Below are 22,633 nucleotides of genomic sequence, written 5' to 3'. Positions count from 1 at the left end.
ATGGGCCGTACAATACAGTGCAATGTATGTTGTGCGGGACCCACCAACACTAGAATAAACTTCAGCTAATCTTTAATTTTTGGTACAATGGTTATACTATTAGTGATGTCCCCGAGCACTTAATGTACTACTCACTTTTTCAGTTTCTCTTCTAATTGTTGTTTGTCATTCTCTAGATCCATTACGGACTCCTGGGTAAGTTTCAGATCTCCCTCCAGCTTTCGCTTTGCACGCTCTAGATCCATTCTCAGTTTTTTCTCTTGTTCCAAAGAACCTTCAAGCTACAAATAGGTGAAAAGAAATGGATGTTTTATTATTACACATGACACTTTAGACCAATAGTGTTGTGTCACTTTATTATTTAAACCACTTACGTCATCAACTTGTTGTTCTAGCTTAGCTTTGGCTTTGGTGAGTGTGTTGACTTTGTCTTCTTCTCCTTGCAAGTCATCAAGAGCTTGCTGATGAGCTTCTTGGAGAGCCTTCTTCTCTTTGGTAAGCTTGGCGATAATTTCATCCAGAGCCGCCATCTCCTCAACAAGGTTCTTCACCTGATCATATGTGGACAGAAACCAGTTACTTAATGAAGTTGTTTCTAAGTATGCCATAAGAGATTTATCGAAATCTTGCCTTGTTTTCTGTTGCATGTTTTTCCTTCTCTACTTTGGCCAATGTAATTTCCAGGTCATCAATGTCCTTTTTGAGCTCAGCACACTCATCTTCAAGTTTCCTCTTCTTGGAAGTCATATCAGAATTCATCTCCTCCTCATCCTCCAGTCTCTCATTTAACTCTTTCACTTTCGCCTCGAGCTGAATCTTTGTTTTGATGAGAAGGTCACAACGCTCTTCTGCATCTGCAAGATTGTCTTGCTCCTGTAATAAAACAGGCACATGTGAAAATCCTCTCCTTTTGAATTTCCATAGTTAAGGAATTTTTTCGGACTAAACATAAATTTCTACAGTGCTTGTATTGCGTTGTTGATTGCCAGAACCTGACGGTGTGCAATTTGCACACTGTCATTGTTTCTCTCTGTTGCCTGCTCGAATGGTCATCACTTCACCTCAATTATGCTAATTTGCACTTATTTCTGTTTCTCACAATGTTCTATTAAGAGAAGTGGAGGAGAAAAAAGGGGAATCCAGACAGTGTGCATATTTGACTCAACATCTAGCAATTTGCAATAGAAGCACAGCACAAATGTAATGTAGTTTTAGCCTGGAATTCTCATTTAAATGTTTTTGAATGCCCAGTGTTAATAACTTACTGCTTGGAGCTGAAGACCTAGGTCATTCTTCTCTTGGTTCAGTGTAACCTGTTTCTCTTCCAACTCTTTCCTCTTGGCCTCAGACTTCTCCAAAGCTTCCTTTAATTTTAGGAATTCTTCCTTCATGTTGGCCATCTCTTTTTCAGTTTGAGCTGATTTCAGCAGAGGCTTAATCTTAAAAAATAACTTCATCCATGACCAATGCTTAACGCCATTGAAGGCTCTTATGTTCCATTGGATTACCAGCAATGCATCCCTGCAGTAACATTAGTTAAAGCAATTATAAATATGTCCTTTCATGGCTTTGAACTACCATCAATGGAACTAGCTTATAAATCGTTTTTGTAGATTTGCTTGGTTACAAAACATAATTTTCAGATGAAGACTTGACATGTACCTTCTTGCAATGATTTTCTGGTACTCAATCCTCATGAGTCTACCCCGGCTTCTTGCCTGTAGCATGGTGATAATCTTAGCCAAACGTTCATCTCGCATCTCTTCTAGTTGACCAAGCAAACCAGCCTTAAAGAAAACCTACAGAAAAGAATGTTTTTCTCTGTAAGTTTCTTATTTGTTGAGGGTAGAAATGACACCTAAGTCCTTGGTGAAAAAAATATTAAAAACCAAAATGCAAAATGTGCATTAATATATCAACTATCCAATAGAATAGAACTATCCAATAGAAAGACCATATTGAGCTCCAAAATTATTCACTTTTTAAGGAACTGTTTGCATTTTGTATATACTACAGAGTAAGAAAAACTGATGTTATTAAGTAAAATATCATGGTCAGTTGGTTCATAGAATTTCAATATTACATTAAATCAACCAAAAGCAGAACTACGACAATAATGAGGGCAATAATATGAAGCAGTGAGGTTATATTGCTGACACATACAATTGAATATCACCAAATATTCTGACATTTTTATGTAATTTACTTTCCTAGTTTACCAAATATGTTTATGATTTAGTCATTTGTCAGAGATGTGTACTTTTTGCTATCACTGAGTAGTGGGGATGTGGGGATGGCTGGTACCTTAGTGTGCCCGAACTTGTACTGTGTGTGATCAATGTCCAGAGAGCCCAATAGTTTTTCTGTGGCTTTTCTGCTGTCCACAAATTTGTCATCCGGAATAGCATTTGGATTAAGGATCCGATACCTGTGGATTTACAATTTACAAATATATTTATACCAATGTCAAAAACTAAATTGATCATTTTCTGATAACCATTAAGTTTCTGGAACTATAAGACCACATGCACACGTTGAGTATTTGGTGCGTATTCTACCTCAAAAACCAAGAGTGGATAAAAGATACAGAAGTGGTGACGAGTTTCTATTATACTTTTCCTCCCATTGTTCCACTCCTGGTTTTGGCTACAAATACTGAGGTAAAATACTGACCATACTCAACTTGTGCATGTGGCTTAAATCAACATCTTGTGATGGATGCGTCTATCTGTACAATTTAAATTCACTGTTGAATTCATAACACTGTACTTTTTCCATGTTAGAGTCGCAATGTCTGGCTCAACCACTGGTCGTTGGATCGAAACTAACAGACTCATAGGCATATATGAAACTATTGGTTCAAGTCAGGAGACCTGAGATTGGGCCAGGCATTGCAGTTGTAACCCAGACCATAAAACACGGTTGCATTGCAAACTTAAGGCCCCATACATATTAGACTAAAGCCAGCCAAAAGCACTGACATTGCTGTATCAGCCAACAGTCTAAAGAATGTATAGGGGCATCCCGACATTACGAGAAAAGGATCCAGCCTGCTGAACATTAGTGGCCAATTCTTCAGTTCTCTGGGGATAAGACGATACCAGAGGAGACTGGCTACAGTTCTCTCATAGAGAACATATGAGAGCTCGTCAGAACATTCCCACGTATGGTGAGTCAGAAGAGATATCTGTTGCCTGAACAGTCGTTTGACAGCTATGCAATGTGTATGGGATACGTTCCTGTTATTACTTCCACCACATCAGCTGCAAGTTTATTCCATAAGTCCACTGCTCTTTTAGTTGATTAATACTAATATGACTGAAAGCACAATCTAGGAGTATTCTTGTATACTCTAATTTGAGGTTGTTGTTTTTTTTATTTAAAAGGAATCTGTCAGAAGGTTTTTGCTACCTCATCTGAGAGCGGCATGATGTAGGCAATGAGATCCTGAATCCAACAGTGTATCACTGAGATTACTGGCTCCAGCCATTCAGACTAAATCAAAGTTTTTCATTTTAGAATGTAGCATTGCTTAACAAGCTGCACCCACCCACACCAGGCTTTCAGTGTACATTTCCATAGAGAGAAGCTGCTAATCACAGAGGGGGCTGGAGTCAGACTTGAACTCACCAGCTTCTGAGTCCACTAATGATAAAGCTACTGAAGCTTAAGCTAATATTGCAGGTAAACAAAAACACACTTTGTGATAAGAGATGCCTGGCTGTAATCTGCATGTTAACCCTTGCAGCATGCTATCTTTAAATTACATAGCAAAAAGTTGCTGACATATTCCCTTTAAATACAGTTTCCATGTTTGTGTCTCAACATGTTCAGTTGTTGTTAATAAGTATGACTATCCTGCTCACCTCTGCTTAAATTCAGCATATAGAAGTCGGTTTGGGTAGCCTTTTCGACAAATTCTAATACCCTCCAGGACACCATTGCACCTCAGTTGATGAAGAACCATAAATGGATCCATTACACCTATGGGATAAAACACATTTATAAGGTCCATCACAGAAAACTGTTCACATGGATATGCCTATGTGCCTCTATAGAAGATTAACCATTTCAATTGTTCTATTTGAACTGTCAAGTTAAAGCCTTCTTCACACACTGCATTTTTTTTTCTTTTCAAAACCCAAGGGTAACTCCATTCTGGCTTTTATGCCAGAGAACTGACACATAAAAGTTACAAATTTGGTGAGACAGTTCCACAAAAATGTTGGAACGTTTTGACTTTATCCAATGGTCCAATCTTAAAATGTGGGAGGAATGTGGACAACAGCAGCCTCTCAGTCTGTATCTCAGGACAGCCGATAGAAAACATTTTTTTTCTACACCTCAGAATTTTAGTGCCTAAGCGCAATTCCTATCACATGCTGCTATCTATGGGGTTAATCAGAATTATGTAAAAGGATCCAGGTCTTTTGCTCTTTCCAAATAGTCTACATTCAAGTGAGAACAGGCACAGCCCATATATAAGAATGAGTCAGGTAAGTTAACGTATATATAAGTTGTTTATACAAACAAATAGCAGAAATTAGCATATGAACCGAATGTCACGTTTAACTTTTAGCAATTCACTAACCCATTTGCGTTTGACTTGCAGAAATGTAGCAGTTTTCTTACCTGGGGTTTTAGTCTCATTGGGGATAAGACATCTAACAAAGTGAGGCTGTGTTGATCGGAGATTAGTCATCAGTTTATTCAGATTTTCCTGAGTGAGAAGTAACAAAGCTCAGTGAGAACCTATTTGATTATATATATAATATATAATATATATAATATATACCTCAAAAAAATAAAGGGAGCACTTAAACAGCACAATGGTGTTTTAGTGTTCCCTTTATTTTTTTACCAATATATATATATATATATATATTTTACTATTTCACCCTTTCTATACACACAGTGCAGCATATTAGAGATGAAACACAATAATAAAATTGTATTGAGTTAAAGGGAACCAATCACCAGGATTTTCATATATAACCTAAAGCCAGTGCTATACTGGCACTATCAGGCTGATTCTCTACATACCTGTAGTGGCCAGCTCGGATGTTTAGGTTTTGAAATCCAAAAAAGTAAAGTTTATAAAATTAGCTGCTTGTTGAGTGACGGCAGCTGAGGATCAGATAATATATTCATAGTTATCCCCTCCCCCTGTTAGAATTAGCATAAGTATTATACAAATGATTCACTTTGTATCTTCCAGGACCTGTGTGAGGTCATACCCATGTGACCAGAAGGGGCAGGGTCTCAGCCAACAAAGCTGGCTACCAGGTCACATGGGTATGACCTCACACAGGTCCTGCAACAGACAAAGTGAATCGTTTGTATAATACTTTTGCTAATTCTAACAGAAGGAGGGGATAACTATGAATATATTATCTGATCCTCAGCTGCTGTCACTCAACAGCAGCTAATTTTATAAACTTTACTTTTTTGGATTACAAAACCTAAACATCAGAGCTGACCACTACAGGTATGTATAGAACCTGCCTTATAGTACCAGTATAGCACTGGCTTTAGATTATATATGAAAATCCTGGTGATTGGTTCCCTTTAAACAATGATAATAAAGGATTAGCCTCCAACACCGTAGAGATGTATTTAGTTGGAAAACAAAACAAAATTTTCAATTAAAAAGAGAAACACCATTCATTTTACAGTGGTGTTCTCATATTGTCTTCAGGATCACACCACTCTCTAGCCTCTAGGCTTCCTGTTTGCCATGGGAACTGATTGCTCTTAATTGATTGGCAGCGTGGACCAGAGACAATGATGCACTGCTCAAACACTAACCTCTGATTGTCACACCCGGTCAGCGTAGGAGTAATTATACAAACACTATTTGCCCGAAGGGCAACAAGAGGTACCCTAACTAAAGACCTAATCAAATAAACTTTATTAAATTATACAAATGGACAAAAGTTAAAATTGGCAGGTGGGAAGCCAATTCCGTATAAGATAAGTGTGGCCGCGGACCGACACTACTCTGGATAAATTCCTAACGTAATATGGCTGGCTATCACCTACACTGCCTGTTAAAAACTAACAGCTAATAGCCTCCCCTGTTAGTTTTTAACAGGCAGTGTAGGTGATAGCCAGCCATATTACATTAGGAATTTATCCATAGTAGTGTCGGTCTGTGGCCGCATTTATCTTATACGGAATTGGTTTCCCACCTGCCAATTTAAGTTTTTGTCCATTTATATAATTTAATAAAGTTTATTTGATTAGGTCTTTAGTTAGGGTACCTCTTGTTGCCCTTCGGGCAAATAGTGTTTGAATGATGCACTGCTGGCCCAATTACTGTGTTCTTCAATTCTACAAGCAGATTCCGCCAGCTTCACAGTAGCACTTACTAACGCCATTGAATGCTTGTAAGTGCTTTACTCCTTGCCTTGGGTCATTGGACAACTGCTGCTGTTAACAGTAAATTCAAAGTCTCTCCATTAGGCCTCATTCACACTTTCGAGTTTTCCAGGTATAAGAAATATGGATCAACCATTCTGATCAGACTCTTGATCGGAGTTTGATTAGAGTGTGGTACAAGTGCCATCAGATTTTCTGGTATATGAAGAAATAGTAAAAAATTCTCCACTTTCACCATCCTGACTGTTTGCGAAAATCGGACTGTACTTGGATGTCATCAGCCTGATTTTCTTATGGGTCCATAGATTTGCAGTGCCAATATTGATCTGACCCTCCAATCAAAATCGGACATGCCTTCACAATTTTCCTCTAGATGTGTGAAAAATCACAGACCTAATTGGCTCCGTACACTATAACTATGAGGGTAATCCGGAAAACCATGGCTAGAGCGCATACACATAAATCATTAGTGTGAATGAGCCCTAATTGAGAATGAAGAGGATTTGTATTGACAAATACAATGTAAAGTTGCTTGTTTGTACAAGCACTTTGGTTGTTTAACCATTTTTTGATGATAAGAGTAATCTTCTAAGGATTCCCGAAGTGCACTCATTCCAGATTTTATGGTTCCTACCTTATTTTCTCATTTGTTACTGTGTGTTCTGGAGTGGGAGGCAGTACAGACTTAAAGTGATGTTCAAGATATGGATTTAACTAAACATCACTGCAAGTCTTAACTTCCTCACTCTCATAATGATGATTTTCCTTAGGTGATCATCACATATCTGAATGTAGTTTTAATTTTTACATAGAAGAACATCCATCTAGTGTAAACGACTACACTGTTTGCCATGTTAAAGCTCTCAATAGACACAGATATATATTGAATATGACATGGCTGTTTTTTAGGGTATTATTTATATGAATATCTGTTAAATGGGTCCTGGGACAAAATATAAGATATTACATTTATTTTTATAGTATATCATGTGCTTGAACATTGTGACAGACGACCATTATACAGCAAAAATTACCTTGTGAAGTTGGGATACTGTCTGGAATGAAGCTGCTTTCTTGCGTTTTTCCTTCACGCCTGCCTTTTGAGGTTCATCTGTGGAATCAATACAAGTCTGTGACCTCTGAAGTGCTCCTGATTAAATTATTACATTTCTCATTATACAAGTATAGGCACAGTAATTGCCAATATTTGTATAACCCAATAGGAATATTCACACATGGCAGGCTCATTGCAGTTATTACTGGCGCTGTTTTATACATCTAAATGAGGTTTATATAAAATTATGGACATGGTGCAGAAACAATCAAATATATGAAATATCACCATTAACCCAATTCAGTGTGAACATACATTATACCAATGCACTTGAACAAGGGAACTCCATTTTATTCAGCAAGATCTTGTTTATCCTATCTGTCTGACCGTCTATCCATCCAATCTATCCATCCAACCAATCCTCCTTTTATGCATTAGACCGTTACCTGCATAGGAGCTGACGTATTTTTCATACAGACTGGCCAGTAATTTGTTGGAGGATTTCTGAAATACCCCTACTACAGTTTCGTTCAGAGGATCCTTATTTTTGTCCAACCATCCCATAATGTTGTATGGCACCTGTCCAAGAAAAAAATGATCGTCAGCTTCCAAACACTGTAATGATGAGCCTTCCTAATTAGTTCACATGCTCAAAGTATTGAAAAGGACCAGGAAATATTTCCACAATGTATTCTTTTAAACTGAAATAATCCAACTGATCAAACATGTATTGTCGGAATAGATTTAATATAAAGGTTTGTCACTCACCACTCCGGCATAATGAACAAGCTCGAAATGAGGTTCATATCTGCGCTTCTTATCTACTTTTGGCCTCTGGAAGTTGGGAGATTTCCCCAAATGGTTGTCATAAAGCTTTGCTTTGAAGGACATGTCCGATGCTTTGGGAAACATGCATTCTTCTTCCAGGATGGAAAGGATGCCTAGAGGCTAAAAATGAGAAATCACACATTAATATGCAAACGGTACATGTAAATATTAAACATTTCACCGCTGTTACTATCTTCTGGAAACTTAAGATGTATTGCTGTTTGTATTCTTTTTTATTTCAGATTGATTGCACAACTTTTAGGGGCACTTTTCACACTGCGACATCGCATCCGGAATATCGTCGGGGTCACGTCGTTAGTGACGCACATCGGGTGCCGGTAACGACATCGCAACGTGTAAATCCTAGATGCGCCGATAAACGATCGTAAAAGCGTCGAAAATCAGTGATCTGTGTAGCGTCGGACATTTTCATAATGTCGGTTCTACCGCAGGTACGATGTTGTTTGTCGTTCCTGCAGGTCCACACATCGCTGTGTGTAAACCCGCAAGAGCGACAAACATCTCCTTACCTGCGTCCACCGGCAATGCTGAAAGAAGAAGGTGGGCGGGATGTTATGTCCCGCTCATCTCCGCCCCTCCGCTTCTATTGGCTAGCCGATTAGTGACGTCGCTGTGACGCCGAACGCACCTCCCCCTTGAAGGAGGGATATTTCGGCAGTCACAGCGACGTCGCCGACCAGGTATGTGCATGGGAAGCTGCCGATAATGTTCGCTACGGCAGCAATCACCACATATCGCATGTGCGACGGGGGCGGGTACTATCGCGCTTGGCATCGCTAGCCGATGCTAGCGATGTCGCAACGTGCAAAGTACCCCTTAGTCTTAGCTCATTAACTAGTGTAGTATGCACAAGAAAATTGCTGTCCTTTCCGCAATGGCTTTTCTGATGTTGAGTGATGCTATCAAAGGGGCACGAGTAAAGGCATATTAAATGTGGTAATTACATATAGCTTATAAAAGGGGACCAGATAAACAGAATATGCCCTAATCAACAGCAGACCACGTCATGGGATATTGCAGTGGATAAATACTTCACTGTTTGCAGTTATGCATGCTCTAGTACCTATACACTGATTTCAGATGCTTTACCCCACTGTAAAATTTCAATGTGTACATGTCAGTATTCGGAGGATTTGATTCTAGAGAATGGGCGTTAATTCAGGGAACTAGTCTGATGGCCGTATGTGGAGTCGGGAAGGAACTTTTCCCCTAATATGGAGCATAGTGTCTGCCCCATGGGGTTTTTGTCTTCCTCTGTATCAAAATGTTAGACTATGGGTTGAACTCAATGGACTTAATTCTACCTTCAATCTTAAAAGAACTATGAAATATGTGAACATACTTATAAAGCTTTACCTAGTCTATCGCAAGTTACTTATACTGCCAGCTATCTCTCCTTTCCACCCCATACGTATGAACAATCGACAAGGTTGAATGTCCATGTGTCCTCTATGGGGAGTGCAGAGTGGGACTGAAGTACAAAAGGATCCAGCATTTGCATTCTGAACACCTAATCCTTATCTCCGCCGACATCATCTGTCAGAGGGGTCTTAAATCTACAGTATGTCGTGTTACTAATAATACATCAAATATCTTATATACCTTTTCTATAAGGTCAATGCAAGCCTGTAAGTCAAGTCCAAAGTCAATGAAGACCCATTCGATTCCTTCTTTCTTGTACTCTTCCTGCTCCAGGACAAACATGTGGTGGTTGAAAAACTGTTGCAGTTTCTCATTGGTAAAGTTGATGCAGAGCTGCTCAAAGCTGTTATACTGCAGGGGAAACATACAGAATCTTGTAAGTGAAGGCTATTACAGGTGAATCTAATACTTGAGTATGGCGGCAGTACTGAGCTAAAGTTTACAAAAAGGATGTATTGGAGGACTAAAGCTGGTAGATAAATAAATCCTATATTCCATCGCAGAAAAAAACCCAGCCAGCAGAAGCAGTTTGAATCTAATGAGTCTTTCTCAAACTGAGCTTCATTTTCACATATCATGTGGGCAACAATTAGATCTTCTCACTTTGCACGGTAATTTCATTTTATCTTCTAAAAGACGCAAGACATTCCTTTTTTATGATATTGTCCTATAAGTAAAAGCTTCCAATGCTAAATAAACTTCTTACTTAAAAGGATGAGTTCATATCTGCAACCACATTAATGATCCAGTGTCTAAATTACAAGCGTCTCGCCAGGTCTACTGCATTAATTCTCCGTCCCATCTTGCCCCAGTTTACAACATTTACAATACATCTCGGTCTCTTGCCTTCTTTTAATATTAGTTGGATGGTTCAATGCTGATATCTAGATTTGTGTATAACACATTACCTCAAATATTTCAAAGCCAGCAATGTCCAGCACTCCTATGAAGAACTGTCTTGCTAGCTTGGTGTCCAACGTCCTGTTAATTCGACTAACAAGCCACTTGAACATGCGATCATAAGTAGCTTTTGCCAAAGCACCAACTGCAAATATAACCTGAAAACAAAAAAGTAAAAACTATTATTAAGACACTTTAAAATAGTATAGCAAGATAACGAAACAATAGGAAACATATCAGACACAGCCATACTCTGGTAATACCAGATCAAACCATAGGTGGGGGGGGTGCATGAACATTGTTAAACCATTAGGGTGGTTGGTCATTGAAAAATATTACATTTAAATAAGGGCGTCGTCACACGCTACGATATATCGGGCGATATGTTGTCGGGGTCACGGATTCCTTGACGCACATCCGGCATCGTTAGACATATCGTAGCGTGTGACAGCTATGAACGACTGTGAACGAGCAAAAATACTCACCTTATCGTTGCTCGTTGACACGTCGTTCATTTTCAAAATACTAATTGCCCATGACGCACAAACGACGGGGGCGGGTACGATCGCTCGTGCGATCGCACGATAGATCGTACCGTGTGACGCCGGCCTATGTGTCATGTTTCTGAAGCTACTTGTTTCACTTTTTCCTCCACAAGTAAGACTTAAAACTTCACATATAGATGGTTGGCGCATCACAGTAGCACTTCAAGGGTTTTCTTTAACTTTTCGACAGAAAACTGGATGATATATACTTAGATATAAGACATAGATTGCCACACCATTCGAATTGCCCATACATCTTAGTTTTCTGCTCCCTCATACATAATAGAACTGTAGCTAATGTCTATGTGTTTTCAATGAGAAAAAAAGCCATTGGAAAGGATATGTGCACATGACATTTTTAAACCAAGTTTTTGAAATGGAACCTGGTTCAGGAACTATCACCATTTTGGGGGCCTTTTTAAAATGCTACAAAGACACCAGGCATCTTCTGTTTTTAGTTTTGGACTCCCATAGCCTTTTTTTATTTAGTTTGTGTTGTCTTCCAAGCATGAGAAGACAGATGTATGGTCAGGTCACTTCTTTTTACCACTTTGCGTCTATTAAAACCTTGTAGAGGAATAACGTTCAAAAGGTTGAATATATGATTAGTATGTCATTTTCCCGTAGAAATGCATATGTTCAATCTTTTCAGCATTTTTAGGTAACTTTTTCAGCAGTTTCAGAGCGGACCTGCCTGAAAAAGAAGTCATGTGAACATACCCTTATACACCTCTGGAAAGATCAGCTGGGGTTTGAGAGGTACACCAGGGTTTCACAACCTTTTCAGATCTTGGGGCCCCTAATGCCATGTTGAATCCCTTTCAAAAGCTGCAATAAGACTTATAGAGATATTACCATCTGAGACATTTTGTGGCATATAAGATTATAAATGCCTGATGAATCGTAGTCCAGAAAATGGATCCTGAATCTATGGGAATAATGGAGGTTCTCATTCCCCCTTGTTAGCGAGTATGCAAGTATGTAAGGGGTAGGTCATATGGCTCTCCTCACTGTAAACGTAAATGCCATAAACTACAATGTATAGAGCCACAAGCATAGTTGGCCACCTGTAAAATGCATATACACCTTTGAAATAAAAAAAAAAGGGTCAAAGTACCCCATTCTGCTTAAGTTTATGGGGCACACACAAGGATAACTGTGCTATACAGTTTTCCTTTAAATGGAAACAGCTACACAAAGATAACCACGGTTGTGGGCTGCATAGAATGGCATAGAGGGCATCATTTGTCCCCAAGGTGCCAAATTCTGTACCCCTGAAAAACATATTATGGTTGGCTTCATTGAAATCAGTGAATTTGCCCAATTTTTTGGGGGGCTTTTATAAGGTTTGCATATATTATTAATTCTCCCAATATAATGTCTGATGATAACCTGATGATACAAAGATAAATTCTACGTTTGAAATTCTATTCTTTATGAAGGTTCTTTTAGTGACATCATATTTTAAACTACAAGGACATGAGATTATATTCATACATACTCTATATTCCAGTCCCTCATGCAATAAAATGAATATAATGATCGCCTAACTACCTATCTGAACTGCCTTTTCATGCTTAAGCTGCTTTCACAAATTGCGGGGGGGTTCACGCAATTGCAGCAAAAACATTGTGGCTCTACCGCAATTGCTAAAAAAAAAAGAAAAGAAAAACCACACACAACACGGCCACAACATGTGAACGTAGACTTACATGTAACTATTTATTATACTTACTTGTTCCACATTCTGGCCTTTGGTCACGTATTCATTGCCAACTTTCACTCTGGGGTGGAGCAAACCTTTAATAAGATCAGCTGAACTGATTCCCATAAGGTAGGCAGCCTTGTCAGCACCTGTACAAGTGAAAGGAGAGACAAATATCAGGCGTTTAGCCAGAAAAGTATTCCATGAGCAGACCAATTACCTTAGAAATAAACAGCTGATGTGTAAAGCCAAGTAATTAGATTGGTTATCCAGGACTTTTATTATTTTTTGTGTATGGGACTAAGGCAGGTAGTTGCAAACTACCTTTGTGTTCTGCACACGGATCATGATCTCAGCCTGCAATTCCCCATTTTCACTTCATCTCTTGTCAACAAACACTTGTCGCTCTTTCTCTTCCGGTCTGCTCTGTTGACGAAGCGTCACTGCTGATGTCATTCTGAGCGACAATCATCTTTTTGCAGTTAAGCAGTAGGGACTCAGCTGTCAATCAGCATGACATCAGCAGGGAAGCACTGTCAACAGAGCAGTGCTGAAGAGAAGACTGCTCTGCTGACATGACATCAGCAGGAAGCCGCAGAATCGCTGACAGTAGTGATCTGGGAGAGATCAGTGTTGGACAGAAGAGGAAGGCCGTTAGAAACCACCTGCCTGTTGAACTGGATGGACCTAGGTCTTTTTTCAACCTATTTACCTTATTTTTCGCTTTATAAGATGCACTTTTGTTCCCCCAAATTTTGGGGGAAAGTAGGGTGTGTGTCTTATCCGAATATACGGGTCCAGGGGAGGTGGGGGCAACTCTGGAGCGGTGCTGGGGGCTGGTGCAGGCTGGTAGAGGCTTGTGAAGGCTGCTAGATTCAGCGGGAAATCTCCTGCTCCCGCTCATATAACATGCACAGCCGCTGTCCATCACCATGGTGCTGAAACCGCACCGCGGCGATGGGCTGGGGGAGCGGCGCATATTATATGTGCCTGCGCCCCCCTTTGATCGCACATGTTCACCCCCCCCGTGTTAGATATGGCCCCCATGCTGCTGGTCATTCTAAAATAAAAAAAAGCTTTCCTTACCTCCTCCAGTGTGTCTCCCGGTGTCTCCCCGATCTCACTGCTGCCCCTGTGATCAGGCACGCAGAGATCATGTCACTCTGCTGTCCCGATCACATGACCGGCACCGAGAACCAGGAAGTGCAGGAGTTGAACCACACGGAGGGAGACACGAGGGAGGACAGCGCTGGAGAAGGTAAGGAAAGAGTTTATTTTACTATGGGCAGCAGCATGGGGGCCATTTATAACACAGGGGGACGTGTGCCAGCAATAGGAGACCTGTGCCAGCTGTATTGCATGTGTGCCAGCAATAGGAGACCTGTGCCAGCTGTATTGCATGTGTGCCAGCAATAGGAGACCTGTGCCACCTGTATGGGATGTGTGCCAGCAATAGGAGACCTGTGCCACCTGTATGGGATGTGTACCAGCTATAGGAGACCTGTGCCACCTGTATTGGACGTGTGCCAGCAATAGGAGACCTGTGCCACCTGTATGGGATGTGTGCCAGCAATAGGAGACCTGTGCCACCTGTATGGGATGTGTGCCAGCAATAGGAGACCTGTGCCACCTGTATGGGATGTGTGCCAGCAATAGGAGACCTGTGCCACCTGCATGGGATGTGTGCCAGCTATAGGAGACCTGTGCCACCTGTATGGGATGTGTGCCAGGAATAGGAGACCTGTGCCACCTGTATGGGATGTGTGCCAGCTATAGGAGACCTGTGCCAGCTGTATGGGATGTGTGCCAGCACAAGGGGGCTATATTCAATATAAGGGGGCCATATCCCGATTAAGGGGGCTAATTATAGGATGAGGGGCTATAAGAGACATATACCCTATATGATTTGTTAGACGGACACTGGTATTATAAGACGGACCCCATTTAACATTAAAAAAAAATAAATTCTCTTTTCCTTCACCAAATTTGGGTGTGTGTCTTATAATCAGGTGCGTCTTATAAAGCGAAAAATACGGTAACTATTATATAATTGGTAGAGGAAGGTTGAACTAGATGGACCTAGTTCTTTTTTCAACCTATGTAACTATGTAAGTTCTTAGCCTTATGTGCAAAAACATTACAGCTACTTTAGGGTAAGACCACTCCACCAACCTGTGGTGGCCAAATGGCCACATGATTTTGTTTAAGCAAAACACCTTTTTGGTCTCACACTTAGGTTAAACTACATATATAACATAAGAACTCCTCAGCTTTACCTCTAGGGAAGATTATCTACAATATATGGTGTTACATTGATCATTATTCAGCTACTCTGAGGCTTTACTGACATAAGCAGACAATGCACCTACTTTCGGTGCCATCGGCCTCTGCTTGCTCCTCTCGCTGCTTCTGCTTGAACTTCATGTTTCCAAAATGCATGACAGCACCAACTATTTTATAGCTGCCTGTCTTCTCATCCTGACTGAAGCCTAAAATATCCATGGCATGCTGTAAGAGGAATTACAAGCAGAACATCAAATACTGTGCACATATTAAAAAAAAAACCTGTCATATTAATGTTTATTCTCCTTCCCTGTCACAACCTCTTAAAACTTTTCAGAGCAAAAGAAAGAGAAATGCAATCAATACAAAGTATTGAAATACTTCTTTAAAGGAGTTGTCTGGACACAATACAATTTTCCCAAGGTGGAGGATATTTAAAAAATAACATAGCCATACTCACCTAGCAGGCACCCACTGTGGTCAGCGCAGAGACGGACGTGGCGGTGTCACCATTCTACCAGCTACCAGACTGGCTGAAATGGTCTGATGACTTGAGTAGCATATCTCCAGGTGTTTTCTGATGATGTTCTGCTGAAAGCTATCAGGCCACTGCAGCCAATCACAGGTCGCAGCGGTTGAGGGGCTGGTGGAGTGGTGACATCACTGCTTCCTGTCTCTGTAGACCATGGAGCGACCTGTGCTGGATCCAGGTTGGTGTCAGTAGGTGAGTACAGGTGACTTTATTTTCTTTTACATATCCTGTCCCTTGGGGCAAAGTTTTATTCTCACTGGACAACCCCTTCACATTTCCCTGTCCGTTCAGTCAAATATCCAGCCCTTAAGTCTTTTATATTTCTTTACAAATGAAAATGCCGCCTCTGTAATGTTATCCACTTGCTTGGTGCTCATCAATAAGGTCCAAAATGTGGTTCATTAGAGAAATCACAATTGGAATGACATCTACGTGTGCAATATGGATCATTTTACTGAACAAATAAATCACAATATGGACTTTATTTTCTGAATGCAGTCACTTAATTGTCTTCAAGGTAATTCAAGAATAATTTTGTACTATTTTAATCTATCATTTTCTTATTCCATACATATAAATTACTCATTTTACATACATCAGTGGCCATAAGTTCTTCTCCATCATCCAAATTGTCCACAGTTGTTACACCTTGTGAGCAAAAATGGTAATCGTAGGGGTTGGTGGAAAGCAGTAGCATGTCTATAATTAAAAAAAAACCAAAACAAATTAAAATCAGAACATATACAGCGAATTAATACTTATTTTTGTTAAAGTGGAGAAATTTAGACATTGTATAAATAAATGCACTATACATGTTTTACCTTGAAGCTCTGGCTTCTTCCCGGACAGAATCTGATAGTAAACATGATAACTTCTCTCCCCAGGCTGCTGGAAAATCACTCTAGATTTTTCCAAAAGATCTTACGGGAAAAAAAAAGATTAAAAAAGACAAAATATTGAGATTCTGAAAAACCCTCTGATGAATATGAGTTCTCATATATCTACATTCTCTATTCTATTCTATTGTATTTCATTCTATCTATCTATCTGTCTGTCTGTCTGTCTATTTATCGAATGCTGTTACTAACATAGATAACTAGAGGGACATTGCCAGTAAACACTACCGTAATTGCTATCCATTTTTTCTAATATCTACTATTATTATAAAGTTTACTTGGTTGGATGTCTAAATCTATTTATTTCACTGCTATATATTACACACCTATATGTAATACAAAATAAAACAGAAATCCTCATTAACAAAAAATATATATACAGTATATCACAAAAGTGAGTACACCCCTCACATTTTTGTAAATGTTTTATTATGTCTTTGCATGCGACACCACTGAAGATATGACACTTTGATACAATGTAAAGTAGTCAGTGTGCATTTTGTATAACAGTGTAAATGTGGTGCCCTCTAAATAACTCAACATACAGCCATTAATGTTAAAACCGCTAACAACAAAACTGAGACCACCCCTAGGTGAAAATGGTCAAAAAGTGCCCAAAATGTCAATATTTTGAGTGGCCACCATTATTTTCAAGCACTGCCTTAACTCTCTTGGGCATGGAGTTCAGTAGAGCTTCACAGGGGCCACTGAAATCCAAACCATGACACTCCCACCACCATGCTTGACTGTAGGCAAGACACACTTGTCTTTGTACTCCTCACCTGGTTGCCGCACACACACAACATCATATAAGCCAAATAAGTTTATCTCTTTCTCATCAGACCACAGGACATGATTCCAGTAATCCATGTCCTTAGCCTGCCTGTTTTCAGTATACTGTTTGCAGACTTTTTTGTGCATCATCTTTAGAAGAGGCTTCCTTCTGGGATGACAGCTATGCAGACCAATTTGATGTATTGTGGGGCGTATGGTCTGTGCACTGACAGGCCGACCCTCCACTACTTTAACTTCTGCAGCAATGCTGGCAGCACTCATACGTCTATTTTGAAAAGACAACCTCTGGATATGACAGTGAGAATGTGCACTCAACATCTTGGGAGGACCATGGAGAGGCCTGTTCTGAGTGGAACCTGTCTTGTTAAATGGCTGTATGGTTTTGGCTACTGTGCTACAGCTCAGTTTCAGGCTGTCAGTAATCTTATAGCCTAGGACAATTTTATGTAGAGCAACAATTCATTTTTTCAGACCCTCCGAGAAGTCTTGAGGTACCATGTTAAACTTCCAGTGACCAGTATGAGCGAGTGTGTGAGCGATAACATTAAATGAAACACACCTGCTCCCCATTTACACCTGAGACCTTGTAACACTAAGGAGTCACATGACACTGGGGAGGGAAAATGGTTAATTGGGCAGAATTTGTCCATTTCCATCTAGGGGTGTACTCACCTTTCTGCCAGCAGTTTAGACATTAATGACTGTGTGGTGAGTTATTTAGAGGAAACACCAAATTTACACTATTATACAAGCTGTACACTGACTACATTATATTGTATCATACTTTTACATCTTCAGTGTTTTCCCTTGAAAAGATATAATGTTTACAAAAATGTGAGGGGGGTACATATTTTGTGATATACTGTATACTTATATGTGCATGAAAACCCAATACATTTCTACAATCATACTTACAAATATCAATGTCAGCAGAAGCGAGTTTTCCTGTAGCTCCAAAATGGATCCGAATAAACTTCCCCTACGGAAACAAAGATAGATGAGTTATATAATTTGAAAGCACAACCATGAATTGATGGGTCCTGCACATCCATCTCTATTTGAATGAATAGAGATGGATCTGCTTTATCCAACTGCGGTCACTGTATAGTTTACAAGAGTTGTGCTCTTCTGCTCCGCAACTCATCGCAACGAACCAACACCGGGAAAATCAGATAAGTGGGGGTGGCACATGTGGCACCATCAACAATCTTATATTGATGACCTATTCCAAGGATAGCTCAACAAATTGTGTTCAAACTATATCTGAAATACCAATAACTTACAAAGCGGGAGGAATTGTCGTTTCTTAGTGTCTTGGCATTTCCAAATGACTCCATTGCAGGGTTAGCTTCTATGATTTGGTCTTCAAGGGTACCCTAAGGAAGAACAGAATGCTGATAAAGAAAAGTTACATATGTATGGATAAGTCTATCTTTCTATGTTTCCAATGGACCAAACTAGTTTCTGGACAAAAACATCCTTTGTTTTAAATTCTAGATAACCCCTTTAATTCTGCCTCCAAGACCTATAGGAATTGCTTTCATTTTCCTATGTTATTTTATTTTTTCATTCAATTGGGCTGTAGGAGACTAGAAAGATGTGGTTGCTTTCTCTCATAAACCGTTAATTTTAATTTGTCTGAAACACCTTCTAGAAATGGCATTCGATGCAACATGTATACGCAATGCATTTATACACTTACCCCGGTTTTGGTGGCAAGAGCAAGCTGAAAAGAAAACAATCAAATATAATGAATGCAAAGGAAACATAATAGCAATGGTTAATTATTAAAGATAACACCAAACTGCACTAAAGCTGTAATTTAATAAATTAATGAGTAGCCACAACGTTATAATAAGGCAATTTATGCAACTAATAAACCAATAATTGACACATCGCTAAAAAAAAAAGCAGAAACAATCCTAAAAAGCAAAAAGTAAAATGGAGGGATTAAGGAATAAGCCAAAAAAAGTATTGGGTAAAGCTAAAAAGTTCAAATTGCCCCAATAATGAGAGGAGCACAATTTAGTGTTTGAAATAACAGACAAAATATGATTAAAAATAGTTAATCCCAAAAGATTCAGGGGAAAAAGCGGGTAAAAAAAATGGAAGTGGGATTTGCAAAAATAGCAAAGAGAAAGACAAAAAAAAACCAAAACGAAAAAAAAACAAAAAACCAAGAAAAGCAGTTATAGCTAAAAAGAGAAAAAAGAAAAGCTGTTACAGGTAGTATGTAGAAAATCATTTTAGTGGCTTTGAGAATTAAAAATGTCAAGGGTTGAAGGGAAACAAAGAAAGAGATAAATGGCCTCGGATTTTATGTTTTTTTCCGTCAGTAATGGGTAATATCTGAGCTGGTGATATGACGCTTAGGCCCCAATCATCCGTCTGTGAGTCAGGTACATGTTCCTTCTGAACCTGTATCTTATAAATACCACTAACCATTACAAATCCTGCTCCTGCCTGTATTCACATAATGTGACCACATTGCATTTTGTTTGCTACTGTTTTTCAAAAATGCTGCAAAAAGGCTTTTTTTGCCTCAATATTCTAAAATTCAAAGTAATTCTGCTGTGTTTACTGAGATTTCAATCAAATTAAAGCAAAAAGGATACATTTTTATCGTAATTGCGAATATTATGGAAAAAAAATCTAAATATAGACAGCAGAACTGCCAGTCCTTAAAATTAGGTACTTAAATAGAAGTCACAACCAAGGAATCTTCACCTCTATGACTAAGAGTAGTCTCTAGTAATAAACTCTAATGTCCCAATTCATTGTCTTTGTGCTTTTCTTCTGGAGTAAAAGTGTTTTTAAGGGCTCATTCACACGACGGTATGTGCGCTGTGAGAATACTCTAGTGCTGGTGACAAGTGCGTGAGCACAAGTAAGCAATTTTCATAGATGTGGTCACATGACTAGTTGTGCGTGGTCTTACTCAAGCAAGTCTACTGAACGAGGCTGGACACGTCTAGTCTGAATGTGGCCGGTGTATGCAAATCCCATACTTGCGGTCACATGACCGCTCACTCCTGTTGCCGGCATCGGAGAATCCCCACAGCTCGCTGTGCTTGCGCTGGGAGTATTCACAAGTCTGCAGACACATAAGGGGGCTTTACATGCTACGATATCGTTAATGTTTGGTCGTCGGGGTCAAGTTGTTAGTGACGCACATCCGGCGTCATTAACGATATCGCAGCGTGTGACACTGACCAGCGACCTTAAGCGACCTCAAAAATGGTGAAAATCGTTCACCATGGAGAGGTCGTCCCAAACTCAAAAATCGGTAAGGGTTGTTTATCCAGGTGGTTCATCGCTCATGCGGCAGCACACATCGCTATGTGTGACACCGCAGGAGCGAGGAACGTCTCCTTACCTGCCGCCGGCCACAATGCGGAAGGAAGGAGGTGGGCGGGATGTTACGTCCTGCTCATCTCCGCCCCTCCGCTTTGATTGGCCGGCCGCTTAGTGACGTTGCGGTGACGTTGCTGTGATGCCGAACGTCCCTCCCCCTTGAAGGAGGGATTGTTCGGCAGTCACCGCGACGACGACGACCAGGGAAGTATGTGTGACGCTGCCGTAGCGATAATGTTCGCTACGGCAGCGATCACAAACAATCGTATGCGCGACGGGGGCGGGTACTTACACGCTCGCTATCGCTACAAATTGCTAGCGATATCACTACCGTGTAAAGCCCCCTATAGATTTACTGCAGACTTGTACCCTAAGGCTGGACAACCCCCTTTAACTCTAAGATGTAACAATTAGGGATGATCAGAGGACCTCCTCTATAAGCTAAACTTGTCCTAAATCAGGTCTATTAAACATTTTAGCTAAATTTGTTCCTGGAAAAGATTGACTCTCGCGTCTCAAAATATATAATTTCTGTAAGAATATGGTACATGGATAGAAAGATGGAAGAAGCAAAAGCAAGAAAGAAAAAAAGGAGGAAAATGACAAGGGATGCGCGGCCAAAAAGTTCAATCTTACGCCTTTTTTCCCGATTGTATCACCAAGGGCTGCCACAATAGCAAAGTACTGAATTACACGTTTCGTGTTAACAGTTTTGCCTGCACCGGATTCTCCGCTTCGAGTAACAGAAAGATGTGAGATGTTGAGTGAAGGCAGAATGATTTAAAGTAAAATTATAAAACATTACAATTGGGTCACAAAATATTACTGGACAATATATTGTTGTGACCAGTAAGAGGAGCTCTTTGTTCAAAAACTCTCTGATCTTACGAAGAGTAAATATAATCAACATAAAACAAAGAAACAAAAAAGTACAGTAATTCTATTGAAAAAAAACAGGCAAATTAAAAGTACATCAATATGGTATAGATATATTTTTGGGATTGAAATACTATTGTCTGACATACTATCTGACTAATGCTTTTATATTCTTTTTTTATTTCAGGCTTTTGTAGGACTCCTTATAGTAAAGTCATACAGGCAATAAGCCAGTTTGTTCAAGATGACTAAAGAGTTTTTTGACCATTTTTTACATATAGTATAATTCCCTTCATCTGACATTAAAAAGTCCTGATGAGTACAGAATTATAAAATATTCTGTATAACTAGACTGTTATAAAAGAGAATATAAAATCTGCTTATTTGGATAGAGAACCATGAAGAGGATAGTCCAAAAATAATCGCGCAAAAATAAACTTCTATATTGTGTTTAGTTCTTAGTTATTCAAGGTCCGTGACTGCAGTATAAATATAACCTGCATTCTTAGGTATGTAGCATTGCCTTTACACACGCATATATAAAAATAATGTTACTTTTATCTAAAGAGAGAAGGGTGTGTGACATAGTGACAACCCTGTCTGCATAGTGTAGGGTTACTGGAGCTGACAATAAAGATAAACTAATGCTCTATATCTGCAGTAACCAATTGTTCTGGAGTGATTCATTGCTATGAATAGACCTCCTGGCATTATAGTCCCAGATAACAAAGGCTATGGACAATGATAGCAGGATTGCTGCTGAAGGAGAAGAGCCAGACGTTTTAATGCCAGATCTCTGGCTTACCTAATTAGGCAATGGCGCAGATCAGGGATGTGATGTGTCTTACCATTCCTAATTTAGCTTTTCTATGTCAGCAATATATGGTCCTCTATTGTCTTAATGCTATTGTAAACTTGGTTGTCATAAATAATATCGTATGATACATTTTTTCATTTTACAATGCCGTCAACTCTGGATGTTTGAGAGGCAGCTGGAGGTTGTACATGATGATCACTGGATGAAAGAGGGAAAAGTAAGAA

The 22,633-nt window shown here is 39.6% G+C and overlaps 1 protein-coding gene across 2 annotated transcripts in view; it reads right to left on the bottom strand.

Moving 5' to 3' along the window:
* MYH7B (myosin heavy chain 7B) overlaps positions 1-22,633 on the bottom strand; it is a 54,477-nt gene that overhangs the window by 21,007 nt on the left and 10,837 nt on the right. For both annotated transcript variants that reach the window (XM_075349883.1, XM_075349884.1), the window contains exons 7-27: positions 21,353-21,449; positions 19,065-19,088; positions 18,646-18,738; positions 18,278-18,341; positions 16,493-16,591; positions 16,267-16,370; positions 15,226-15,364; positions 12,887-13,005; positions 10,615-10,764; positions 9,887-10,057; positions 8,204-8,383; positions 7,882-8,014; positions 7,416-7,492; positions 4,633-4,720; positions 3,867-3,984; positions 2,305-2,428; positions 1,663-1,799; positions 1,266-1,521; positions 631-873; positions 375-551; positions 136-281 (exon numbers count right to left, since the gene is read on the bottom strand). In XM_075349883.1, the coding sequence (XP_075205998.1) occupies positions 136-281; positions 375-551; positions 631-873; positions 1,266-1,521; positions 1,663-1,799; positions 2,305-2,428; positions 3,867-3,984; positions 4,633-4,720; positions 7,416-7,492; positions 7,882-8,014; positions 8,204-8,383; positions 9,887-10,057; positions 10,615-10,764; positions 12,887-13,005; positions 15,226-15,364; positions 16,267-16,370; positions 16,493-16,591; positions 18,278-18,341; positions 18,646-18,738; positions 19,065-19,088; positions 21,353-21,449 (2,739 nt within the window). The remainder of the gene's footprint in view (positions 1-135; positions 282-374; positions 552-630; positions 874-1,265; positions 1,522-1,662; positions 1,800-2,304; positions 2,429-3,866; positions 3,985-4,632; positions 4,721-7,415; positions 7,493-7,881; positions 8,015-8,203; positions 8,384-9,886; positions 10,058-10,614; positions 10,765-12,886; positions 13,006-15,225; positions 15,365-16,266; positions 16,371-16,492; positions 16,592-18,277; positions 18,342-18,645; positions 18,739-19,064; positions 19,089-21,352; positions 21,450-22,633) is intronic.

Source organism: Anomaloglossus baeobatrachus, chromosome 5 (genome assembly GCF_048569485.1).
Source record: "Anomaloglossus baeobatrachus isolate aAnoBae1 chromosome 5, aAnoBae1.hap1, whole genome shotgun sequence".
NCBI classification, from domain to species: Eukaryota; Metazoa; Chordata; class Amphibia; order Anura; family Aromobatidae; genus Anomaloglossus; species Anomaloglossus baeobatrachus.
This window is presented reverse-complemented; position numbering and strand designations above follow the sequence as displayed.